Source organism: Carcharodon carcharias, chromosome 9, assembly GCF_017639515.1.
Source record: "Carcharodon carcharias isolate sCarCar2 chromosome 9, sCarCar2.pri, whole genome shotgun sequence".
NCBI classification, from domain to species: Eukaryota; Metazoa; Chordata; class Chondrichthyes; order Lamniformes; family Lamnidae; genus Carcharodon; species Carcharodon carcharias.
The window spans coordinates 52549518-52576721 of NC_054475.1; the positions used below are offsets into that span (position 1 = coordinate 52549518).

General features: G+C 49.4%; 1 protein-coding gene across 1 annotated transcript in view; it reads right to left on the reverse strand.

Annotated features, from left to right (window-relative positions):
- LOC121282409 (inositol 1,4,5-triphosphate receptor associated 2) overlaps positions 1 to 27204 on the reverse strand; it is a 74907-nt gene that overhangs the window by 15217 nt on the left and 32486 nt on the right. The window contains exons 9-11 of the mRNA XM_041196125.1: positions 22445 to 22495; positions 13030 to 13130; positions 6228 to 6353 (exon numbers count right to left, since the gene is read on the reverse strand). Of these exons, the coding sequence (XP_041052059.1) occupies positions 6228 to 6353; positions 13030 to 13130; positions 22445 to 22495 (278 nt within the window). The remainder of the gene's footprint in view (positions 1 to 6227; positions 6354 to 13029; positions 13131 to 22444; positions 22496 to 27204) is intronic.

Genomic DNA, 27204 nt, shown 5'->3' on the forward strand with positions numbered 1-27204 from the left:
CCTTTTCCATAGTTACCTTAAATCTTACAGAGTTATGGTCACTATCCCCGAAATGCTCCCCCACTTTCCGGCTTTATTCCCTAAGATTAGCTTCTGTACGCCCCTCCCCTTCTCTTGTAGGACTTTCTATGTGCTGGCTCAAAAAGGTCTCCTAGATGCACTTTAAGAATTCCACCCCCTCTAAGCCTTTCATACTAAGACTATCCCAGTTAATACTGTGGAAGCTGAAATCCCCTACTATTATTACCCTATTATTTTTACACTTCTCTGAGATTTGCCTACATGTCTGCTCCTCTATCTTCCCCTGACCATTGGAGGCCTACAGTATACTCACAGCAAAGTAATTGCCTTCTTTTTGTTTTTAAGTTCTACCCATATGGCCTAATTTGAGGAATCTTCTAAGATATCATTCCCCCTTACTGCAGTAATTGACTCCTTGATCAATAGTTCAATGCCACTTCCTCTGTTACACCCTTCTCCCCACCCCGTCTATACCATGGAATATTGAGCTGCCAGTCCTGCCCTTCCCTCAACTATGTCTCTGGGATAGCAACAATATCATATTCCCATTTGTTAATCAATGCCCTCAATTCATCTGCCTTACTTGTAAGACTCCTTGCATTAAAATAGATGCAATCCAGCCTTGCATTATTCCCTTGTGCCTTAACAGGTCTATATTTGCTCTGCCTTCCAGGCTGGCTTAGTTTCTCTTCTATGTTTGGCTGTGTATCACCCCCTACTGTACCTCCATTCTGTATCCCATCCCCCTGCCAAATTAGTTTAAACTCCCTCCCAGCAGCACTGGCAAACCTCCCCGCAAGGATGTTGGTCCCGTTCCGGTTCAGGTGCAATCCATCCAACTTGTACAGGCCCCACCTTCACCAGAAATAGACCCAGTGATCCAGGAAGCTAAAGCCCTCCCTCCTGCACCATCTCCTCAGCCCCTGTAACATCTCTGGTCTTCACCCCATCCGCAGCCCAAGTGCTGCTAAAACCCTCATCCATTTTGTTATCTACAGACTCAACTATTCCACTGCCCCATTGCCCAGCCTCCCACCTTCCACCCTTTGTAAACTTATCCAACTCGCAACAAGTCCCAATCACCCGTCATTGTCAGCATTGCCCCTTTGTTCAATTATCTACATTGCCTCCTGGTCTGGCAATGATCCAATTTTAAAATTCCCATCGTATTTTCAAATCCCTCCATGGTCTTGCTCCTCCCTATCTTTGTAACTTCCTCAAGCATTACAGTCCTCCATGTACTCTGTGTTGCTTCAATTCTATGTCCCCTGAGCACCCCCAATTTCCTTTCCATCACCATTGGTGCCTTCAGCTGCCTAGATCCCCAGCTCTCAAATTCCCTCCCTAAACCTCATCCTTCTATCTCTCCTCCTTGAAGACACACCTTAAAAATTTGGGGCCCAGGAATAGAGACCAGGAAAGCCATAGGTTCAATAAATCCCTGGCTTAGCCAATTCCCTACTTTGGTAGGTGTGCTACAACTGGCCTCAGTATCTTCTGATCTTCCACTCCTGAGCTGTCCAGTAACATGTGCCAAAGTACATGTTAGGCAAGGACAGGATCGATTTTGCCTCTGATACTCTCTATGGTTCAATAGTCTGCCAAAACTGACTGTCGTGGTACTAAGAGCCAATATAGTCCACATGCAATGGAACATCTCTGCCCACACTTAACCTGCTATCCTGTTCCAAGCCAAATAGTAACCTGGCTCTTTTCTAAAGACGGTACTTAACCGGGGTTATCTGTTATCCTCAGAACACCTCTTAGGCTAAGAGTCTTAGCAGGAGGGTCTCAGATGCCCTCACTCCACGCCCCCCCACCCCTCCACCACCTAGGTTTTAATTCATAAATGTTGGCTTGGGTGGCCAATGCCTTGCACCCATCATCTGAGGAATACGTTATTGTTCCCCGTGAGCTCAGGAAGTGTCCAGTTCTAACTTGTTGAGGGGCATTCTGGTTTATCTGATCCAGATTTCCAGTTCATTATTTCTTCCAAGCTCCTCTTGTTTCCTGATCCAGGAATTTGAAAACAATACATAAATCCAGAATTTAATGTTGGCAATATTAGTAGATACATTATTGACCACAAAAAGCAGGACAAATCCAAGGTGGCCAATTACCGCCCCATCAGTCCGCTCTTGATCATCAGCAAAATGATGCAAGGTGACAGGGACAGTGCAATGAAACAGCATTTACTAAGCAATAGCCTGCTCACTGACACTCAGTTTGGGTTCCTCCAGGACCACTCAGCTCCTGACCTCATTACAGTCTTGGTTCAAATATGGACAAAAGAGCTGAACTCGAGAGGTGAGGTGAGAGTGACTGCCCTTGACATCAAGGCTGCATTTGACTGAATGTGACATCAAGGAGCCCTAGTAAAATTGGAGTCAATGGGAATCAGGGGCAAAACTCTCTGCTGGTTGGAGTCATACCTAGCACAAAGGAAGATGGCTGTGGTTGTTGGAGGTCAGTCATCTCAGATCCAGCACATCACTGCAGGAGTTCCTCAGGGTAGTGTCCTAGACCCAAACAACTTCAGCACCTTCCCTCCATCATAAGGTCAGAAGTGGGGATATTCGCCGATGATTGTTCAGCACCATTTGCAACTCTTCAGATACTGAAGCAGTCCATGTCCATTTGCAGCAAGACCTGGACAATATCCAGGCTTCGGCTGACAAGTGGCAATAACATTTGCACCACACAAGTGTCAGGCAATAACCATCTCCAAAAAGAAAGAATCTAACCATCGCCCCTTGACATTCAATGGCATTACCATCACTGAATCCCCCACTATCATCATCCTGGGGGTTACCATTAACCAGAAACTGAACTGGACTAGCCATTTAAATACTGTGGCTACAAGAGCCAGTCAAAGGCTAGGAATCCTGCGATGAGTAACTCACCTCCTGACACCCCAAAGCCTATCCACCATCTACAAGGCACAAGTCAGGAATGTGATGGAATACTCTCCACTTGCCTGGATGAGCGCAGCTCCATCAACACTCAAGAAGCTCAACACTATTCAGTACAAAGCAGCCCGGTTGATTGGCACCCCATCTACCACCTTAAACATTCACTCCTTGCACCACCAATGCACAGTAGCAGCAGTGTGTACCATTTACAAGATGCACTGCAGCAATTCACCAAGACTTCTTCAACAGCACCTTCCAAACCCATGACTTTTACCACCTAAAAGGACAGGGCAGCAGTTAGATGGGAACATCACCACCTGCAAGTTTCCCTCCAAGTCACTCACCATCGTGACTTGGAAATATATCGCCGTTCCTTCGCTGTTGCTGGGTCAAAATCCTGGAACTCCCTCCCTAGCAGCACTGTGGGTGTACCTACACCACATGGACTTCAGCAGTTTAAGAAGGCAGTTCATCACTGCCTTCTCAAGGGCAAATAGGGATGGGCAATAAATGCTGGCTTAGCCAGCGATGCTCACATCCCATGAATGAATAGTAAAAACAAATCGTTAATGCAGCTATTAACACATAGTAAATATTGAGGAGGCTTTCCATTTTGGGCAGATTTGTAATGTCCTGGTCACTGTTCATCATTCAACAAACACCCCAGGAAACTGGGTAACTGGTTATCTAACTCATTTACTATTTGACGGAATTTGCTGTAACTGCACTTCAATTTAAAAAAAAAAATAATTGGCTGTGAAACATTTTGGGGTATCCCGAGGGTGTGGAACGTGCTATAGAAATGCAGATTTTCCTTACACTGATGTGCAGTTGAGGTTTTGGAGGCAGATTTAATCCTGGCTTTCAAAAGAGAATTGGATAAGCGTCTGAAGAGAAAAAAAACGGAGAGATACAGGGAAAGGGAAGGGAAATGCAACTAACTAAAAGTGCTCTTGCAGTGAGTTGACACAGGTTCAGTGGGCCCAATGGCCTCTGTCAGTGCTGTAATCATTTCTATGATTCTATGAGATAAGGACACAGTGAAAGAGAGAGAGACTGAGTGAGAGAAATGTGAGAGAGAGAGAGTGAGAGCAAGAGAGAGCGAAAGTGAGTGAAAGCATCCAGATATAGGATCTTTATTCACTGCGAGCTTCTATTGGAAATTCTGACACAGGTTGCCCATCATTTCCCATCTTTAATTTTAAGGGACAAAAAATTCTGGTGATTTGCATCTGAATTTCTGATAGGATCTTCCAGATAGTGATCTATCCAGTGCGAATGATTGTGAAGAGCAAGAACAAGCACATAAACTGATTTCATGAGTAGGTAACTGATTCTCTATGGAATGGGATGTGTTTATCCCCACTACAGTCCCAAAGCCTGAAACCTGATGGAATCGAATGCTGATCCCATTCTTTTCCTCAAAATAGTGCCGTGGGATCTGTTACATCCACCTGAGAGGGCAGGTAGGCTCTTGATTTAATGTTACATCCAAAACCAACACCTCTGACAACGCAGCACTATCACTACCATACTTGAGTGTCTGCCTAGATTTTTGTGCTCAAGTCTCAGGAGTAGGCCTTAAACCTGCAATCTTCTGACCCAGAGGTAAGAATGCTACCAACGGAGTCACGGCTGAGACTCTGAGACACTATGAGGCTCTGTTCATGAGCAGTTGCTCATTTATTCTCTGCAGCCATAAACCTCTGTACACTGGCATTAGGTGATTCAATTCCAGTCACCCTTGGGATATGTTATTCCCTCTATAATCAGTATGGAATGAGTTGAGCAGATTAAATGGTGGACAGACATAAAATCTAACCTGTACACCACTGCAGCTGCTATGTTAACAAGTTCCAGTATTGTAGATCTGACAACTTTTGATGTCAGGGATCAGGGCAGAGAATGAAATTTTCAGCCAAAACAAACCATTTGGATATCAATTATACTGTCGATTAACATGTGTACAGAATGTGAGATCTACAGGAGGATCATGACTGGCTTCGTAATTCCAGACGATTCAGTCATTGCTTGTTGGGTCACTCACTGAAGAGCAAGCAGCTCCACTCCCACTCACTATCACAGACGTGCTATTAGTTATTATGGTCTTTATTGTAAGGGGGAATGGAATATAAAAGTAGGGAGTGCTTGCTACAACTGTACAGGGCATTGTGAGACCACACCTTGAGTACTGTGTACAGTTTTGGTCTCCTTACTTAAGGAAGGATATACTTGCATTGAAAGCAGTTCAGAAAAGGTTCTCTAGGCTGATTCCTGGGATGAAAGGGTTGTCTTATGAGGAAAAGTTGAGCTTATACTCATTGGCATTTAGAAGAATGCGAGGGATCTTATTGAAACAGGGTAGTTGCTAAGAGGATGTTTCCTCTCCTGGGACATTCTAGAACTAGGGGATACAGTTTCAAAATAAGGGGTCTCCCATTCAAATCAGAGATGAGGAGGAATTTCTTTTCTCAAACAGTCATTAATGTTTAGAATTCCCTTCCCACGGAGCAGTGGAGGCTGTGTTATTGTTGAATATGTTCAAGGCCCAGTTAGACATGTTTTTGATGTACAAGGCAGTCAAAGGTTATGTAGGGACAGGAAGGAAAGTAGAGTTAAGGCCACAAAGAGATCAGTCATAATCATATTGAATGGTGGAGCAGGCTCGAGGGGCAGAATGGCCTACTCCTGCTCCTAATTCTTATGAACTGAGGAAAGTGTAAAACCCCAGTGGTACAATGAATCTGCACAGCCACGTGGGCTGTCGATGAGTTATTACACACTTGAGATATCAACCACTTTGAAAAAGTGAGGAGTTTTCTCAGGCTAATAGTCACCATCACATGGTAAAGTTCTCCACCCTGATATGGAACCACAGAATGATAGGCCACAGAAGGAGGCTCATTCAAATGTTTCCACCATCCTTTGAGGCAGTGCAAACCAAACCCTTCCCCATCAAGTATAATAAATCTCCCAGAAGAGGGAGACATTGTTTAGAAGGGAACGACTCAGGCTTTGACCAAGCAGACATGCTCTGTAGCCATTAGAAGGAGATGGGAATCTCATTCAGTGGCAGCACTATGCACATGGCAGCTTAATGCCAAAAAATGTTCAATGACCTTGCAAGCTTGCACTGTACTAATCATGTAGGTCCTTTGCACTGACCTCCCTCATACTGTTAAAGTGTTTAAAATGAAAAAGACAACGGGAGGAAAATGCAAACATTTTTCACCAAAAGCAAAAATGAGAACCAGCCCCATCCACCACCCACATCCCTCACAGTCACTGCCTTACCCATGTACCGAGATCTCATCATCTTCTTTCTCACTGCTTCCACAAGATAGCATTTGGAGGGATGAATCAGATGATGTGCACTGTACATGGTTCTCAGCTGAGTCCTCTTGAGGATTTTGTAGTCTGCTGCAACACAGACATATAGTCCATAACCAATGCAAAAACAATTGTTTGCTCAACTATTATAAGTTTAGCCTATATGTTCCGCCTCTGGACTGCCTTTTTATACTTCACCATCAGTACTTTGAGAAGATTGTACCTAATTGGCCCTGTGGTCGGTCTTGGCTTAATAGCAGTTGGGTTTGAGACGATCAGAATTTAGGGAGCTAGGTAGAAAATTAGAAAACAGGACCTCAAATGTAGTAATCTCTGGATTACTCCCTGAGCCACGTGCCAGTGAGTACAGAAATAGGAGGATAAGGCAAATGAATGTGTGGCTGGAAAGATGGTGCAAGAGGGAGGGCTTTACATTCCTGGGACAATGGGACTGGCTCTGGGGGAGATGGTACCTGTACAAGCCAGATGGATTGCATGTGAACAGAGCCTGGACTGAGTTCCTTGTGGGCCTTTTTGCTAGTGCTGTTGGGAGCATTTTAAACTAATTCAGCAGGGATGTGGGAACCAAGAGAAAATATTAGAGAGGAATACCAGGGTGCACAAAATACTGGGAGAGACAGGTAGCAATACTATAGGGAATAGGGAATAATAAGTAAGGTGAAATTGGGGTGAGGGAGAAAGTAACAAAATCTAGATTAGGGTTACTATGCATGTATGTGAATGCACGGTTTGTAGTAAATAAGATTGGGGAGTTACAGGTGCAGATTGCCAAGTGTAAATATGATGTTGTGGCAATAACAGAGACCTGGCTCAAGGAAGGGCAGAACTAAATAATCCCAGGTACAAGGTGTTCAGAAAAGATTGGAAAGGAAGGAGGAGGGGTGGTGGTATTGGTTAAGGACAGCATTGCCATGCTGGTGAAAGAGGATGTCCCAGAGGGTTCAAGGACAGAATCAATTTGGCTAGAGCTAAGGAACAAAAAGGGTGCAATTACATTTCTCGGTGTGGCCTATAGGCCAACAACTAGTGGAAAGGATGTGGAGGAACAAATCTGCAGGGAAATTATGGAGAGATTCCAGCATTATAGGGTAGTTATAATGGGGGACTTTAATTAGCGGAATGTAGACTGGGACAGTGGCAGTGTCAAGGGCGGAGAGGGGAAAAAGTTCCTACACTGTGTTCAGGAAAATTTTCTACAGCAGTATGTGTCCAATCTAACAAGAAAAGATGCATTGTTGGGCCTGGTTCTTGGAAATGAGGTGAGCCAAGTGTCAATGTGGGAACATTTAGAAGACAGTGATCATTGTATTGTACATTTTAGGATGATGATAGAAAAGGGCGATAGACAATCCAGAGTAAGAATAATTAATTGATGAGGGCCGATTTCATTGGGGCAAGAATGGAGCTGGGCCAAATAGACTGGAACAAAGGATTGGTGGGAAAAACTGTAGCTGAACAATGGGCTACCTTCAAAAAAGAATTTGATTGCGTGCAGTTAAGGTATATTCCAACAAAAGGGGAAGGTAGGCCAAACAAATCCAGAGCTCCCTGGATGAAAAAGGAGAGAGAAATTAAGATAAATAAGAAAAAGTGTGCTTATGACAGGTGTTAGGTAGAAAATACAATTGAGAACCAAGAGGAATACAGAAGGTTCAGAGGGGAGATGAAAAAGCATATTAGAGAAACAAAGAGCGATTATGAGAAAAGACTGACAGCCAACATAAAGGGGAAACTCAAAATCTTCTATATGCACATAAATAGTAAAAGGATGGTAAAAGGAGGAGTAGGGCTGATTACACATGGATGAAAGGCTCATGGCTGAGGTATTAAATGAATACTTTGCATCCATCTTTACCAAGGAGGTAGATGCTACCCAGGCCATGTTGACGGACAAGGAAACTCTGTCACTAGAAGGGCTCAAAATTGATAAGGAGGTGTTGAAAAGACTGTTGGTACTTAAAGTTGACAAGGAACTGGAACCAGACGAGATGCATCCAAAGTTATTGAAGAAAGTGAGAGTAAAAATTGCAGGGGTGCCGGCCATAATTTTTCAGTTTTCCCTAGACTCAGGGGAGGTGCCAGAGGACTGGAGAATTGCAAACATTACATCCTTGTTCAAAAAAGGTTGTAAGGATAGGCTCAGCAATTACAGACCAATCAGTTAACTTCAGTCATGGGCAAGATTCTAGAAACAATTATTTGGGATAGAATTAGTAGTCATTGGAAAAATATGGGTTGATAAGGAGGAGCCAGCATGGATTTCTAAAGATCATGTTTAACTAACTTGGAGTTTTTTGAAGAGGTACAGAAAAGGTCAATGAGGGTAATGCTGTTGATGTGGTGTACACGGACTTCCAAAAGGCATTTGATACAATAGCATACAACAGGTTTGAGAAAAGTTATTATTCATGAAATAAAAGGGAAAGTAGCAATGTGGATGCAAAATTGGCTGAAAAATGGGAAGCAGAGAGTAATGGTCAATGGATATTTTTCGGGCTGGAGGAAGGTTTGTAGTGGAGTTCCCCAGGGCTCGGTGTTGGGACCATTGCTTTTCCTGATATTTATTAATGATTTAGATCTTGGTGTGCAGTGGACAATTTCAAACTTTGCAGATGATATGAAGCTTGGGAGTGTTGTAAACTGTGAGGAGGACAGTGTAGAACTTCAAAAGAACATAGACAAGTTGGTGGAGTGGGCAGATGGGTGGCAGATAAAGTTCAATGAGGAGAAATGTGAGATGAGATATTTTGTTAGGAAGAACATGGACAGACAATATAAAATAAGGGGTGAAATTTTGAAGGATGTGCAGGAACAGAAAAACCTGAGTGTATATGGATCATTGAAAGTGGTAGGACAGTGGAGAGAGCAAGTTAATAAAGCATATAGTATCCTGTGCTTTATTATTGGGACATAGAGTACAAGAGCAAGGAGATAAGGTTAATTTATATAAGGCACTCGTTAGACCTCAGCTGAAGTATTGTGTACAGTCCTGGGCACCACACTACAGGACGGATGTGAACACATTGGAGAGAGTGCAGAATAGCCTCCCTTTGTGCCATTAAAATTCTGTGATTCTGTGAATCTGTGATCTGAACTTTGCAGAATTATCTCCATCTCCTGGCTCACAAGAATCTTTGTCCTCTCCCTGCTTTCCATTTCTGTAACTCGATGCATAAAAGCAATGGGGCAAAACGAAGAAATTCTTAATGGAATGTTGGTTTTGATAAAGCTAGGAGTTCACACCTGGTAGCAGTAGTGAAGCAGAATCTGCAACAAACACTGCTATCCCACAGAACTGAATTACCCTGTTCCATTTTCAACCCCAGTCACTGCCAAATTAGTCACTGATCTTCGGGTGCGAATAATAGATGATGACAGAGTTGATCCCTGGCTGGTTCTTCCCCAACAAAAGGATACCAATGTTCACAGTGGTGGACTCACTACCACCCCAGCAGGATTCAATTAACTCAGCACAGGCCTGAACTTGGGACCTTACTAGTCAGTAGAGCTTGGCAAAGCACTGGGTCATGCACGTAATCACTGAGTGATAAAGACAACAATATAATCTTTGTAAATTATAAAGACTTTCATAGGATCATAGAATGGTTATAGCACAGGAGGCAATATAGCCCATTGTGTCCATGCTGGCTTTCTGAACTTAGCTGGTTCCATTCTCCCACCTTTTCCCCTACAATTCTTTTCTCTTCAGAAAATTATCCAATTCCCTTTTGAAAGCCATAATCGAATCCTTCTCCAACTTTGGCAGTGCTTTCCAGATCCTAATCATTCACTCAGTAAAAAAACTTTTCCTCGTGTTGCCCTTGGTTCTTTTGATAGTCACCTTGAATCATTCATCTTAAATCTGGTTCTTGATCCTTCCAGCAGTAGGAACACTTTCTCCCTATATATCCTGACCAGACCTCTCATGATCTCGAACACCTGTATCAAATCTCCTCTTAACCTTCTCTTCTCAAAGGAGAACAGTCCCAACCTCTCCACTTTATCCATGTAACTGAAGTCCCTCATCCCTGGAACCATTCTTGTAAATCTTTTCTGCACCCTATTGCCTTCATATCCTTCCTGAAATATAGTTTCCAGGATTGGACACAATACTCCAGTTGAGGCCAACTCACTGTTTTATACGGGTGCTATAGGTTATATTTATCAAGCCCAGGATCTTGTTTGCCTTCCAAACCACTTTCTCACCTTAAAGTGCCGCTTCAGTGATTTGAGCACATGTACCCCCAAGTCTCTCTGTTCCTGTGCCTTCCACCCTTTTGAATTTTATACTTATATTGCATTTCCTCATTTTTCCTACCAAAATGTATCACCTCACACTTCTCAGCATAAAATTTCATCTGCCACACGTGCATCCATTCCACCAGCCTGTCTCTGTCCTCTTGAAGCCCATCACTATCCATTTCACAGTTCACAATACTTCCAATTTTTGTTTCATCTGCAAATTTTGAAATTTTGCCTCGTACGCCCAAATCAAGATCATTAACATAGGTCAAGAAAAGCAATTGTCCCAATACCGAATCTTCCTCCAAACAACCATTCATCACTACTCACTGTTTCCCATCACTCAGCCACTTTGTGTCTAGGCCCTGTTCTTTTAATTCCATTGGTTTTAACTCTGCTGACAAGCCTGCTATGTGGCACTTTATCAAATGCCTTTTGGAACGTACACAACATACACTACACCCACCGCATTACTCTTATCAGCTTTCTCTTTTACCACATCAAAAAACTCAATCAAATTAGTTAAACATGATCTCCCCTTAACAATCAATTGCTGATTTTGTTCATTAGTCCACATTTGTTTTATTTTCAAGGAATTGTGAGTTTTCAGAGGTTGCATCATGAGTTTGCAAGTTCATCGCAAGGGTGATAATATGATGAGGGCTATGTGATCCGTCTGTTCCCTGGAGAGGCAGGATGCAGGTTTGGGTTCCCAATCTCAGTTTTGTCATCACTAAGTGGAGGCCATCCAGAAGTTCCCTGAAGTAACTCCCTCCCTCAGGAATCACAAACAAGAGACAGGTAAAATAATGAATCTTGCAGCTGGTAATAGTTCCAGGGAGGTACATCCCATCAGAATGGGCCACATTGGATTACCAAAAGGTGAAAGAGAATACAGTGAATGTGTCAGCCAGGCTCTCATATCAGAAACATTTGTTACATGAGCCTACACATCCCAGAATTTCTCCAGCTTGGCTTGGTTTTATTCTTCATAAAGATAATTGAGTCTACTCTTTGAATAGATCATGAAACCATTCAGATTAAAGCAGTCCACATGATCCACAGCCCATCCAAGATCTAACCATCCACTGCCTCCTTCGCAGGTGCACCATGAAATGTTTCTATCCATTCGTCACGGCTTCTTTGACAGGACCTCCAAAACCTATGGCCTCCAGCGCCTAGAAAGAAAAAAGTAGCAGGTGCATGGGAACACTGGCATCTCCAAACTTTCCTCCAAGGAACATACAACCTGCACATATCTTGTTGTTCCTGACCCATCAGCACTGGATCAAAATCCTGAAACTACAAGCGGCTTCACCACACGGACTGCAACACTTCAAGAAGGTAGTTAACCAGCACCTTATCAAGGGCAATTATCCATGTATAATAAATACTGGCCTTGCCAGTGCAGGCATGAAGATATTACAAATTTTCTTTTTAAAATGTACACTGATGAACTGTTATAGTGTCTGCCAAGGGGTCAGGTAACCTATGCAACTTTAATACGGACAATCAAGCTTCCAGAAAACTCCAAATTGAATTATAATGGGTGGAGGTCTCCCCCTTGAATTTACTCCAAAATACAGACAATGGAGCCCTAAACTCTATGTCTCCAGGTTTGCAATGTAACAAGGGAAAGCTGACTAGGCTAGTTATCCATAGGTTAAGTACGAAAGATCACCATTTACCTTTGACCATGTGACTAAGAATAGTCCTCTGAAACTAAAAGACCTCTATCTACCTTCTATTGTATATCAATGGCCATTATTCATGTGATTGAAACTGGTTCTTTGATACTGAAACAATTTCATCCCAAAACTCAGAGAGACCCATGCAGTTTGAAGAATAACACCAACAAGACTACAACTACAGTGGAAGGCTATGCTGCCTTCACCTTTCAAGAACTGCGAGACTTTAAAAGTCTTTTTAAAAACTGCACCAATCTGTTTCCAAAAGCTGCAAGTTCACCCGTAAAGAATTGGACCTCCTGATGCAACAACCACAAGTATCTATCTACATGACCTGTTTGAGCAGTCTTCACTTGTAAGGCACCTTGCAGTTAATATGGATCTGAACTCAGCCATCTGACCTCACCTGAACTATAATTCCAGAATGGGAAAAAGCTCCTTTCCTCACCAGACTCGCAAAGACATTAAAACTGTTATCTATTCTGTTGGTTCAATACTTGCAAAGTGCAAAACCTTCTTTCTTGAATGAGTAATGTGTGACTGATACAGCATTTAGATTTTTCTGGGCAAGTGTGGGAATAAATAACCCACAAAAGACTGCTGCTTGTGACTTTTAAATTGACCGTACACTAATGGAAGTTTCAGAACACACACATCCACCTTTCAAAAATAAACCACACTGATTATAGACAGAGGTGAAGGGAATTGGAGGTTCCTGCTTATCCACTGTCCATATCACCAGCATTTGACAAATAACATGAAAATAAAACTTGGAACCTAACAATATTCTCGTTAAATTCAAGCTGTGCTTTTACCTGTTGAATAGTCGCCCATTCTGCCTGGAGATCATTGGAGAGTTATAATCCATCCTGTGGTCTTCACTGTCAGCTATTTTGGAGTCTAGAATATGAAAAGTCTATTGGAACAGAAACAAAGGAGAAAAGAGAAATCAAAGGAAATGCAATGTGAGGTTTAGAGTGGTATTTAAAATGTGCATTTATATAGCATCTTTCATGAACAAAGGACATCCCAAAGTACATTACAGCCAATTATGTATTTTTGAAATGTGGCCACTGTTGTATTGTGTGAAACAGTAGTTAATTTGTGCACAGCAGGCTCCCTAAAGCAGCAATGAGATAAGTAACCAGATAATATGTTTTAATGATGTTAGTTGAGGGATAAATATTGGGTGAAACACTTCTCTTCTGTGAAATGGTGCCACCTGAGAGGGAAGATGGAGGCTTGGCCAACATCTCATCCAAACGACAGCGCCTCCAACACTGCCTCAGAACTGTACTGCAGTTTCAGCCTAAATTATGTGCTCGGGTATTTGGGACTTGAAGCTAAGACCTTTGGACTCAGAGGCATGAGCACTACCACTGAACCACAGCAGACATCAAATCTGGAGTAAGAAACAATAAAGAAACTTGGCAATAATGTTACATGCTTTCTCACTTAACCTGGCATATATGTTGAAAATATTTTTGTTCACCTGCTACCAGAATTGGACCAAATGTGAGAGAACTTGGAGATGGTCTGGCACCTCTAAACGATGGTGTTCAAGCAGTACTCTTAATTGAGTACTCCAAATGGAGCAATGGTTCTCAAAGAGTGGTCCACGGATTGTTGGTGATCCTCAAAGGTCCAAAATGCAAGGCACTAATGCTCAATGCCACAGCAAAGGCCATATGCTGGAACAGGCCAGAACCCTCATCCCCACCATTCGCATGATGGCGCACAACCAAATCAGTTTCCACATGTATGGCACAAGACGTCATAAGCACAAGGAGTAACGATGTTGTTTTAGAAGCAAAGTTTATGTTACTTTTGATTTTGTTTGATAAATATTAGTTTTGCAAAAGAAGATTATTGTGAGGATTTCATAACAAATGTTAGAAAAGTTTCAAATAAACATTTTAAGTCATTTTAATACATTTGCATCTAACGATGTCTCATGGTATTAACATTTATCATATGAGAATGTCTATACTTTTATTTCATGCATGAATTAATAATTAACACCTGATATTTAATATAAAAAAATCCATGTAACTTAATACATTTGGGCTGGAATTTTCCGGTCCTATTGGCGTCAGGCGTGAGCGGACATTATGGTGAGAAGGCCAAAAATCAGTTTCACACCATCATGAAACCAGTTTGTGATCATCCACTCCGCCCTTCAATGGCAGGCTACGTTTCCAGCCACCGCATGTCTCGAATGTAATTTTAATACATTAGCATCTAATTATAAGTCCTGCTGACTGGAATCATCCCCCATGCTGGATCATCCGGGCACGTCGGCGTTTCACAAGGCAGGCATCTGGCAAGTTGCAAGTTGAATTTCGAGGGGAACTCAGAGGTGAGTGTACAGTAATGTTGCACAGCGCTGGCAAGGGTCGCCTGTTTGACTTCAACAAAGAGGTGCCGTGCATTTAGGCGAGGGCACAGGCATGTTGCTTTTCCCAGCTGGCTGACAGTGCGGTGCTGGGGCAAGGGCTACCTTGCAGTTGGGGCGATTTGGGGTCAAGGCAGCACGGTCTGATGGTAGTGCATAAACACATGTGGGGTGGGGGGGAGGGAAGCGGCCACACGTTAGGGAATTCTTGTATAAAGTGAGCATTCTTCCGCAGCTGAGACAGTTCAGGCGCAGCTGAGACAGTTCAGGCACAGCTGCACTGACATGCTTGGAGTCAGTCTTCTAGCTTACTTACCTTACCCACTCAAGCAACACAGAGGCATCAAAATGCCACCAAATGGTCTTGAATTTTGCACCCCTCAGGCACAGACTGCAAACTAATGAGCGTTTTGGGTGCTGCAGAACAACTGGACAACTGGGCAAGTTGTAAAATCTCCTTGAAAAAGCTGGTCATGGAGCTGTCACTGGTCATGGTGTTCACTGCCCTTTGTAATGTCTTCATTAAATTTTGGACCGTCTATCCCATGGGTCAAGCTAACAGCGCAGCCTTGCAGTGTGTGTTAGGAAACTGCCTGCGCCTGAGCTGAGAGCACAGTGTGCAGTACATTTGGTGAAGCTGCCACCAATCAGTCAGATGGAGTGGGGCAGAGGTGAGTGGGGTTTTGGGCAGCCAGGCAGCGCAACAAACTCCCCGGCACATGTTAAGGGGCCTTGAGACAGATCCGGAGCCGCACACATAACCATCCGAGGTCCCGAGGAGACCAATGCTACCCCACACTCTCTTTCATCCTTCAGGAGGGGTACATCAGGAACATGGGGCAGAATTTTGCCATCGGTGAGCAGGAGGCGGGGCCCACTCGCTGACGCATAAAATGACGCGGGATGGCATCGGGCGGAACTCCCGACATCATCCCACCCCATTTAAATTATCAGGAAGGCTGTGGTGCAGCAAAATCAGCTGTGCGCCTGCCGACCTGTCAATGGCCAATTGAGGCCATTGACAGGATCATTTAAACAATTAAAGGGCCTGCCCGTCCAAGCTTAAGGTTAGTGGGCAGGCCAGGAGGCCCAGCGGCAAATAGAAAAAACAAGAAACCTCATCCAGTGGCGGGATGACGTTTCATGCAGGGTTTCAAAAATTTTAATAAAGTTATTATGTAAATTATGAACATGGCCCATCTCATGTGACATTGTCACATAAGGGGGACATGTTCGGGATTTTTTTTTCTATTTTTAACATTTTTCAACGTGGAAGCGATCTCCCTGAGACAGCACTTAGCCTCAGGGAGATGTACGCTTTTTCGTGCGCATGCGTGAAAGAGCTCACTCTCGCTTTTGGGGAATCCCTCCCCGCCCACACAAGAAGTGCACAGCGCTTCCCGCTGGATGTCACACTGGGCGGGGCTTAATTGGCCTGCCCACGTAAAATGGCGGCGGGGCCCCGTTTCTCCGGCAGGGATCGGCTCCCCACCCGCCGGAGACTGGGTCGGGCCTGCCCACCCGGAAGGCAGAAAATTCTGCCCATGGAGCCTGGTGACCTATCTGTATGCCTCATGGCTTACAGAGAGAGAAGATGAAGGATAAGAGAACAAAGGAAGCGCCTGGAAGAAGGAGGAGCAGCAGCCTCAAGAAGAAAGGGCAGCTGGGGTTCCTATGCATGCCAATGAAGAGCCACAATAAGCAGTCGCTGGTTTGCACCTAGCTAGAGCCAGGATCTACAGATGGAGCTTTCCATTCCTGCAGATGACTAAGAACCAGTGTCGCTGAAAACTGCACATGTCCAGGAAACTCGCTGGTCACATCTGCCTCCTGCTGCAGGATTTGGCGCCACAGGGACATGGAGGGCATCCACTGCCAGTGGCCGTGAAAGTGACAGCAGAGCTCAATTTCCACACCAGTGTCTCCTTTCAGGGCTCCACAGATTACCCCTGAGGGATCTCACAAGCCTCCACATACAGCTGCATCCAGAGTTCACTGATGTCATCTTCACAAAGACTAGTGGGAGGGGGTGCAGTGGGCGGACTTGTGAAACCTGTAAATGAAGCTGAAAGACACCATTACACATTATTCAGTGATGGCGAATATATTTCCAGATTGTGAAGTGACAAAATGTAACCATGGAACCAACTGTGATCAGAATTTCTTAACTTTGAATGTCTTAGAATTCTAGTTGTTGCCCTGACATTCACAGCAGGAGTGGAGACAGCCTATGCAATGGTTGACCCTGTTCCCTCTGATGCCATCAGCGTGGGTCCTCTGGAGACCCCAAGGCCTTAAGGGCCCTGGCTTGCTTTGACTGTCCTCCTGTGGGCCAGCTGCTCCCTCTGCAGTGATAGAGGATGAGGTTGAGGTTGAAGCGGTCATGGGCAAAAGGGCCTCGGATGGAGCGGACAGCCTCTGAGATTCCTGAGTGGATGACTCAAAGGCATCCAGCTGCCGCTCCTCCTCCCTTTGGGTGCCCGAGTGCTCTGGCCTGACTCCTTTAGGGGAAGCAGCACCTGGAGGGACATTGAGGTACCCAATTTCCCTCTCACTTTGCCACTGCAGGAACTCACCCATGGCTCCCAAGATGGAGTGCAGGTCTGCGCACATCTCCCTGTTCTGCTGGGCCATAGGCTCCATTGCATCCGCCATCCTTCCCTTGGTGACCTCCACATGGGCACTTGTGGGCACCACTCCATCAGAGAGCAGGCAGACACATTCAACCGACTCATGTGCCACTCTGAGGGCTTCCAACAGCTCTGTGTGATGTTCCCCCGCCTTCTGCTGACTCTCCACAATGAACTGGAAGGCCAAAACCAGAGGCTTGGCATCTAACTCAGACCTCACAGATGCCTCTTCCCTAGCAATCCAACAAGTGCAGGGGAGCTCAGCTGAACCTGCCTCCTCCTGCTGTGGACATGTGTCTGTGTGGTGCCCACAAGATTGTGAACCCGAGCCTGCTCTAAATCCAGGTCCCACTGAGGTGTGTGTCTCTGTGCTGGTGGAGGGTGTGGGTAAGCACTGTGACGGGTCTTCCAGGCTGCTTATTTACAGCTCTTCAATGGAGGAGGTGTCCTCTTGGCTGGAGGTGAGAAACTGGATGGAACTGAGGAACTGGCTGGCTGAGGGTGTCGGTTGCTTGGCAGAACTCCCTGTGAACCAAAGTGTAGATAATTAGTCCATGGCAGCAGAGTCAAAAGCAGGAGACAGAGCACTCATACTTGTTTTGAGAGAGGGATGGTGTGGTGCAGGATCCTCAGGAGGGTGTTTGCCACCGACCTCACTGTTGTCACAGGCCTCACCAGTCAGCGCCATGGCACACTTCTCAAAGTGAGTGAGGGGCCTAATTTGGGCCACTCCACCCCTGGTCTGGGATCTCTCCCTACTGCTGTGAGCCAGCTTCCCCTGCATGAAAACTGATGCAGAAAGTGTGAGCAGGACACATGGCAAATATTTGTCTTGTTGTGGCACTGGGTGGCTGTCCTCTTGCAGGGCATTGGTGCTGACCACCGCTCCCACTGCCTTCCATGCTGGACTAGTGCTGTTATTGCCCCTCCTGCAGCCAGAGCGGGGGTAGATGGCATCACGGCAGTCCTCCACTGCGTCCAAAAGACACATGAGGGACGCGTCATTAAATCAGGGGTCTGCATTCTTCTTGCCTTTCAAGACAATGTCTTCTGTGCAGCAGTTCTGGCTTGGAAGCATTGAGAGATGTGCATGCAGCTGCGTTTAAATATTGCGCCCAGCATGAAGAAGCAGCAAGGTGATGGCGGGCAGGCGAATGAGAGCATCGAAATGGTGTGTTTCCCAGGAATGCATGATCAATGAGGTGGGATTGGGATGATACGGCACGAGAAGCTACCATTGCAGTTGACAGGAAAAAAATTATTTTTCTGGCCCTCTACCGCGCTTAGTGCAAATCTGGGATGATTCCGCCCATAGCCTCGTTGTCTGATGGATGTTTCACTGCTGGACCCTCACTGGGCTGAGCACCGCCAACCTCACTGTCAGCACAGGAATGGCTCGGATCATCACCAGCCAGCTGGATGGCTTGATTTTCAAAATCAGTGAAGACCTTGATTTCAGGCATTCCTCTACCAATCTGCGAACTCTCCCTGTTGTGGTGTGCCAGCTTGTCCTGCATGAATACAGATGGACAGAGTGTAAGCAGGATGCCTACCAAGCCGATGAGAAGGATGCCTGGCATGTGTGGGTGGTGAGTGCTGCCAAGGACAGGATAAGGACAAGGTCTGCAGGACAGATGAAGGTGTGTGAGAGAGACTGAATGGTGATATCCCTTGAACTGGCAGTGAGTGAGATCCCTGTGGATGTGTGATGGGTTTGTGAGTGTGTGAGTTGAGAGTGATGAGAAGAGTGAGTTACCCTGGTGGAATGGAGGAGATCATTCATCCTCTTTCTGCACTGGGTAGCTGTCCTCTTTTGCAGGGCGTTGGCGCCGACTACCGCTGCCACCACCTCCCATGATGGATTGGTGACCTTGCTTGCTGGTCTTCGCCCAGAGCTGGGGTACATGACTTCGCGGTCAGCCTCCACTGCGCCCAGTAGGCACTCAGAGCAGGCATCAGTAAATCTGGGGGCAGCATGATTCCTCCCTTTGGCAGTCATTAGGTTCCTATCTCCTGAAGAATTCTAGCTCTATGCAAGGGCAGTCTTTAAATATGGCACCTGGTTTACTGAAGGCCTGAGGTCATGGCAAGGTGGGCAAACCAGGCCGTGCCCCGCCAGTGACTTGGCGTGTTTGGATAATTAATGAGGCGGGACTGGGACAATACTGCGTGAAAAGCTGTCATTGTGGCCGGTGTGTAAAACATCCTTTTTCCTGCCCGCTACTGCACTTAGTACAAACCGGATGATTCCGCCTTTCCCCAACTAAGTGGTTTATGGATGAAAAGATTTGAGAACCACTGAAATAGAATCGTATTTCACTGCAGAACCAGCTGCAACTTGAGCTAGCACCTGGTCACTGAGCAGGGACACTCTCTTCACAACTATTTTGCAAGCCCACAAATAAGCTTCCAGCTTTAATATCAGCAGAAAGTTCTTCTAAAGTTATTGGTGCAGGAAATGATGTCTTCTGAATCTGGAACCTTCCCAGTACATCACATACAGAGTTCTCAGAGCACCAGCAATTTATATTAATGAGCTACCCTCTTGCGCTATCAGGACAGGTCCACCTCTCAGAGCACGGGAGCAGCGAAGGTCCGGGGTGGTGGTCTAACATGACCGACCCTTACTGTGTTTGTATCTTGGAGAAACCTTAGGGAATCATCAAATGGGGGATTTGGGCTGAAAGAGGCAATATAAGGGAATGAAGTTGAAAAATGAAGATGATGCCAAATTGAGAAGTGCAGCAACTGAGAGATTTACCTCTGGCTGACAGTTCTATCAACTGATTCTAAGACAGTCAAGGTGAACAGCAAAATATGAAGTTGCTGACTGACATTCAGACTATACAACTGACATAGGGGATGCAGTGTGTGACAAAGCCAAACACCTCTATGGAAAACTTTCTCTCTTTATAAACTGAAACTTTTCTAACTTGTGCACTAGCCAAATGGCTCTCTGCACTCGATGCTGGAAGGATTGTGCGTTTGTTATATGTTTTAGGAGACTCTAGTCAGGCATGGAGGGAACCATGACAATCACTTCTGTATGCAGTTCCGAGACCAAAAACAGACATATACCTGAATCACTGCTTGAGAGAGTTTCTCAGCAGTGATGCTTTGGGTTCCTAAGAATTCATGTTTACTTACATACATAATAAAGCCATTCTACAGCCTGTGAGAGACAGATATTGATCCATTCATGTTTTCCCATGGGACCAACACGGGTGTAGGGTTATTAACTATATATCAGCTGAGCAGATATAAAGAAACACTTACTGAAACTGACAGCTAGATGAGTTAGGAGGTGTATGCTTATAGTGTTTTGCTCTGTAAATAAACGTTAGAGTGAGTAAAGATTAGTTCCAGTCCTATCCTTCACCAGCTGGGTTTCTGGATTAGATCTTTGGACTCCTCTCCAATTTCTAGAGGATCAGCCAATTAGCATACAGGTTACTGACATGCTAGATGTTAATGCCTTGGAGAGGGGTCAGAGTAGATTTAATAGAATGGTAAAAAGGATCAGAGATAGTTATGCGGAGAAACTTGAGAAGCTGAATGTTTTGACCCTTGGAGCAGAGGAGATTTGATAGAGGTGTTCAAAACCATGATTTTGATAGAGTAAATAAGGATAAATAATTTGCAGTGACAGAATGATCAGTAACCAGAGGTCACAGATTTAAGGTGATTGGCAAAAGAAGTAGAGGTGACATGAGGAAACAATTTTATACAGTGACTTGTAATTTGAAACGCATTGCCTGAAGGGTGGTGGATGCAGATTCAATAAATCATTCTAAAGAGAGCTGGATAAATTCTTGAAGGAAAACAAAATGACAGCTCAGGTTATGGGGAAGAGTAGATGAGTAGGATTAATAGGATAGCCCTACCAAAGGGCTGACACAGAGACAATGGGTCAAATGGTCTCCTTCCATGCTGTATCATTCCATAATTCAACAATTCTATGAAATGGATAGTTCCTTCAAACTGTTATTACCAAATGGCCTCCTTCTGTGTTGTATGATTTTATGATTCCATACCAGGGTCAGGAACTTTACCACGTGACGGTGACCATCAGCGAGAGAAGGGTCCTCACTATTCAGAGTGCTTGCCATCTCAAGTGTACAATGGTTTAGTAACTGAGCCCACATGGTTACTTTGCACCAATAGGATTACACTTTCTTGCAACTAATAGCAACAATTGTGCTAGTCTGTAGTGGGGGCGGGGCAGGGGTGCTTGCTCTTCAGTGGGTGAGCCAACAAGCACATCGCTTGATCCTCTGGAATTGAAAAGCAAGTCATGATCTCCATATATTGCACATGTATTAATCCCTACTACAATAGATATCCAACTGGCTGCTTTCAGGGGCAAGTCTTAGTCACTGTCCTGTTTCCCTCTTTCAGCGGTGTCCACAATTAAAGCTTGCAGCTGAAATTTCCTGACAATCCAGCTCGAGAAGCACAGTTGTATTTGCATTTTTTATTAGCTGGTTTGTTCTGATTAAATTTTGTGGGGTTGGAGACTTGGAAAGGATTGTTGCTAATGCTCATGAGCTTCGGATGGATAAATCTTAACACAGGACACCAAAATCTATTGATGGAGATAAGCTGAATCTATACAAACTAATTTCAAAATGGATTTCAACTTTATACCTGACTCTCCACATCCAAGGCTTCATAGTCCATTTTTATTCATCAATGATGACAGAAAGCTTGGACAACAATGTTCTACATGACAGGCCCTTCACCATTTTGAACTACCTCATTCCCATTTCTTAAACTACTAAAGCTTCCCAAAGTGTAACAACTACACCTCATTCCCCATTATTCTCCTCAACCCCAGGACCAGCATCTGAAAGAGCATCCCAACCACCCCCCACCCCCCATCCCCACCCTTTACCACAGTGTGCCATCTTCCATTTCACTCACAAGTCATTCATGTGAAATGAGGGACTGGTTGAACTGCGGCGAACGCATTTCACACGAGACCTGACCGCGAGCAGTGAGACGAAACAATCATCACATCAGCATGGGCTGCAAGTGAACCCAGGAGCACCGAGATGAAAAACCAATGAATTAGCACACAGCAGTAGCAGGTCCCCAGGGTTTTAAAAATAAACTGTTTCAGGTAAGCTATTGAAATAATCTAAAGCAACTTGATTACAGGGAAGTGAAAAGGTTCTGATGCAGTTAAAAGGATTGTACACTTACCATGAGCTGTTTTGGAATGACAGCAATGCTCACCCTTCTGCGAGCCGTACTCTAATAGATAAGAGTAGATAAGGGTTTATTGTTAACTGTTAGCTTCAGAATGGCTACTTCAGAACTAGCTACTTAACTCAAACACAGGGAACAATTCACTACTACCATGTTCCTTGCTACATGATTCTAAGTGTTGTAAGAGGCAGTATTGTACCTGTCTTTACATGTTACTATACTGTAACATATAAATCCCCAACCACCAAATCAAATCATGAAAGGAAGACCCATAAAGACTGTCTGCAGTATATTTGGCTTCTTCAGAACTAGAATGCAAAGTTCACCAACACAGACCTGAACCAACTCTTGAGGTATCTTAACTGAGTTACAGTTGGTTAATGCAGATCCTGGATGATACAACTGGATAATGGACAGAAAAAGCCTGAGCCCCAAAATAATTTCCATTGGCACTTATTTATTCATGTTGGTTCATTCTTGGGTGCTAAAACCACAGCACCTCTCAGAGAGAGCAGGAGTTGAACTTATGTTTAGTATCATTGTCCCAGCATGAGGACAGTGCGGCTGGCCCCGCAGTGTGGAGGCCGTGCGGCTGGCCCCGCAGTGTGGAGGCCGTGCGGCTGGCCCCGCAGTGTGGAGGCCGTGCGGCTGGCCCCGCAGTGTGGAGGCCGTGCGGCTGGCCCCGCAGTGTGGAGGCCGTGCGGCTGGCCCCGCAGTGTGGAGGCCGTGCGGCTGGCCCCGCAGTGTGGAGGCCGTGCGGCTGGCCCCGCAGTGTGGAGGCCGTGCGGCTGGCCCCGCAGTGTGGAGGCCGTGCGGCTGGCCCCGCAGTGTGGAGGCCGTGCGGCTGGCCCCGCAGTGTGGAGGCCGTGCGGCTGGCCCCGCAGTGTGGAGGCCGTGCGGCTGGCCCCGCAGTGTGGAGGCCGTGCGGCTGGCCCCGCAGTGTGGAGGCCGTGCGGCTGGCCCCGCAGTGTGGAGGCCGTGCGGCTGGCCCCGCAGTGTGGAGGCCGTGCGGCTGGCCCCGCAGTGTGGAGGCCGTGCGGCTGGCCCCGCAGTGTGGAGGCCGTGCGGCTGGCCCCGCAGTGTGGAGGCCGTGCGGCTGGCCCCGCAGTGTGGAGGCCGTGCGGCTGGCCCCGCAGTGTGGAGGCCGTGCGGCTGGCCCCGCAGTGTGGAGGCCGTGCGGCTGGCCCCGCAGTGTGGAGGCCGTGCGGCTGGCCCCGCAGTGTGGAGGCCGTGCGGCTGGCCCCGCAGTGTGGAGGCCGTGCGGCTGGCCCCGCAGTGTGGAGGCCGTGCGGCTGGCCCCGCAGTGTGGAGGCCGTGCGGCTGGCCCCGCAGTGTGGAGGCCGTGCGGCTGGCCCCGCAGTGTGGAGGCCGTGCGGCTGGCCCCGCAGTGTGGAGGCCGTGCGGCTGGCCCCGCAGTGTGGAGGCCGTGCGGCTGGCCCCGCAGTGTGGAGGCCGTGCGGCTGGCCCCGCAGTGTGGAGGCCGTGCGGCTGGCCCCGCAGTGTGGAGGCCGTGCGGCTGGCCCCGCAGTGTGGAGGCCGTGCGGCTGGCCCCGCAGTGTGGAGGCCGTGCGGCTGGCCCCGCAGTGTGGAGGCCGTGCGGCTGGCCCCGCAGTGTGGAGGCCGTGCGGCTGGCCCCGCAGTGTGGAGGCCGTGCGGCTGGCCCCGCAGTGTGGAGGCCGTGCGGCTGGCCCCGCAGTGTGGAGGCCGTGCGGCTGGCCCCGCAGTGTGGAGGCCGTGCGGCTGGCCCCGCAGTGTGGAGGCCGTGCGGCTGGCCCCGCAGTGTGGAGGCCGTGCGGCTGGCCCCGCAGTGTGGAGGCCGTGCGGCTGGCCCCGCAGTGTGGAGGCCGTGCGGCTGGCCCCGCAGTGTGGAGGCCGTGCGGCTGGCCCCGCAGTGTGGAGGCCGTGCGGCTGGCCCCGCAGTGTGGAGGCCGTGCGGCTGGCCCCGCAGTGTGGAGGCCGTGCGGCTGGCCCCGCAGTGTGGAGGCCGTGCGGCTGGCCCCGCAGTGTGGAGGCCGTGCGGCTGGCCCCGCAGTGTGGAGGCCGTGCGGCTGGCCCCGCAGTGTGGAGGCCGTGCGGCTGGCCCCGCAGTGTGGAGGCCGTGCGGCTGGCCCCGCAGTGTGGAGGCCGTGCGGCTGGCCCCGCAGTGTGGAGGCCGTGCGGCTGGCCCCGCAGTGTGGAGGCCGTGCGGCTGGCCCCGCAGTGTGGAGGCCGTGCGGCTGGCCCCGCAGTGTGGAGGCCGTGCGGCTGGCCCCGCAGTGTGGAGGCCGTGCGGCTGGCCCCGCAGTGTGGAGGCCGTGCCGCTGGCCCCGCAGTGTGGAGGCCGTGCCGCTGGCCCCGCAGTGTGGAGGCCGTGCCGCTGGCCCCGCAGTGTGGAGGCCGTGCCACTGGCCCCGCAGTGTGGAGGCCGTGCCACTGGCCCCGCAGTGTGGAGGCCGTGCCACTGGCCCCGCAGTGTGGAGGCCGTGCCACTGGCCCCGCAGTGTGGAGGCCGTGCCACTGGCCCCGCAGTGTGGAGGCCGTGCCACTGGCCCCGCAGTGTGGAGGCCGTGCCACTGGCCCCGCAGTGTGGAGGCCGTGCCACTGGCCCCGCAGTGTGGAGGCCGTGCCACTGGCCCCGCAGTGTGGAGGCCGTGCCACTGGCCCCGCAGTGTGGAGGCCGTGCCACTGGCCCCGCAGTGTGGAGGCCGTGCGACTGGCCCCGCAGTGTGGAGGCCGTGCGACTGGCCCCGCAGTGTGGAGGCCGTGCGACTGGCCCCGCAGTGTGGAGGCCGTGCGACTGGCCCCGCAGTGTGGAGGCCGTGCGACTGGCCCCGCAGTGTGGAGGCCGTGCCACTGGCCCCGCAGTGTGGAGGCCGTGCCACTGGCCCCGCAGTGTGGAGGCCGTGCCACTGGCCCCGCAGTGTGGAGGCCGTGCGACTGGCCCCGCAGTGTGGAGGCCGTGCGACTGGCCCCGCAGTGTGGAGGCCGTGCCACTGGCCCCGCAGTGTGGAGGCCGTGCGACTGGCCCCGCAGTGTGGAGGCCGTGCCACTGGCCCCGCAGTGTGGAGGCCGTGCGACTGGCCCCGCAGTGTGGAGGCCGTGCGACTGGCCCCGCAGTGTGGAGGCCGTGCCACTGGCCCCGCAGTGTGGAGGCCGTGCGACTGGCCCCGCAGTGTGGAGGCCGTGCGACTGGCCCCGCAGTGTGGAGGCCGTGCCACTGGCCCCGCAGTGTGGAGGCCGTGCCACTGGCCCCGCAGTGTGGAGGCCGTGCCACTGGCCCCGCAGTGTGGAGGCCGTGCCACTGGCCCCGCAGTGTGGAGGCCGTGCCACTGGCCCCGCAGTGTGGAGGCCGTGCCACTGGCCCCGCAGTGTGGAGGCCGTGCCACTGGCCCCGCAGTGTGGAGGCCGTGCCACTGGCCCCGCAGTGTGGAGGCCGTGCCACTGGCCCCGCAGTGTGGAGGCCGTGCCACTGGCCCCGCAGTGTGGAGGCCGTGCCACTGGCCCCGCAGTGTGGAGGCCGTGCCACTGGCCCCGCAGTGTGGAGGCCGTGCCACTGGCCCCGCAGTGTGGAGGCCGTGCCACTGGCCCCGCAGTGTGGAGGCCGTGCCACTGGCCCCGCAGTGTGGAGGCCGTGCCACTGGCCCCGCAGTGTGGAGGCCGTGCCACTGGCCCCGCAGTGTGGAGGCCGTGCCACTGGCCCCGCAGTGTGGAGGCCGTGCCACTGGCCCCGCAGTGTGGAGGCCGTGCCACTGGCCCCGCAGTGTGGAGGCCGTGCCACTGGCCCCGCAGTGTGGAGGCCGTGCCACTGGCCCCACAGTGTGGAGGCCGTGCCACTGGCCCCACAGTGTGGAGGCCGTGCCACTGGCCCCACAGTGTGGAGGCCGTGCCACTGGCCCCACAGTGTGGAGGCCGTGCCACTGGCCCCACAGTGTGGAGGCCGTGCCACTGGCCCCACAGTGTGGAGGCCGTGCCACTGGCCCCACAGTGTGGAGGCCGTGCCACTGGCCCCACAGTGTGGAGGCCGTGCCACTGGCCCCACAGTGTGGAGGCCGTGCCACTGGCCCCACAGTGTGGAGGCCGTGCCACTGGCCCCACAGTGTGGAGGCCGTGCCACTGGCCCCACAGTGTGGAGGCCGTGCCACTGGCCCCACAGTGTGGAGGCCGTGCCACTGGCCCCACAGTGTGGAGGCCGTGCCACTGGCCCCACAGTGTGGAGGCCGTGCCACTGGCCCCACAGTGTGGAGGCCGTGCCACTGGCCCCGCAGTGTGGAGGCCGTGCCACTGGCCCCGCAGTGTGGAGGCCGTGCCACTGGCCCCGCAGTGTGGAGGCCGTGCGACTGGCCCCGCAGTGTGGAGGCCGTGCGACTGGCCCCGCAGTGTGGAGGCCGTGCGACTGGCCCCGCAGTGTGGAGGCCGTGCGACTGGCCCCGCAGTGTGGAGGCCGTGCGACTGGCCCCGCAGTGTGGAGGCCGTGCCACTGGCCCCGCAGTGTGGAGGCCGTGCGACTGGCCCCGCAGTGTGGAGGCCGTGCGACTGGCCCCGCAGTGTGGAGGCCGTGCCACTGGCCCCGCAGTGTGGAGGCCGTGCGACTGGCCCCACAGTGTGGAGGCCGTGCCACTGGCCCCACAGTGTGGAGGCCGTGCCACTGGCCCCACAGTGTGGAGGCCGTGCCACTGGCCCCACAGTGTGGAGACAGTGCCACTGGCCCCACAGTGTGGAGGCCGTGCCACTGGCCCCACAGTGTGGAGACAGTGCCACTGGCCCCACAGTGTGGA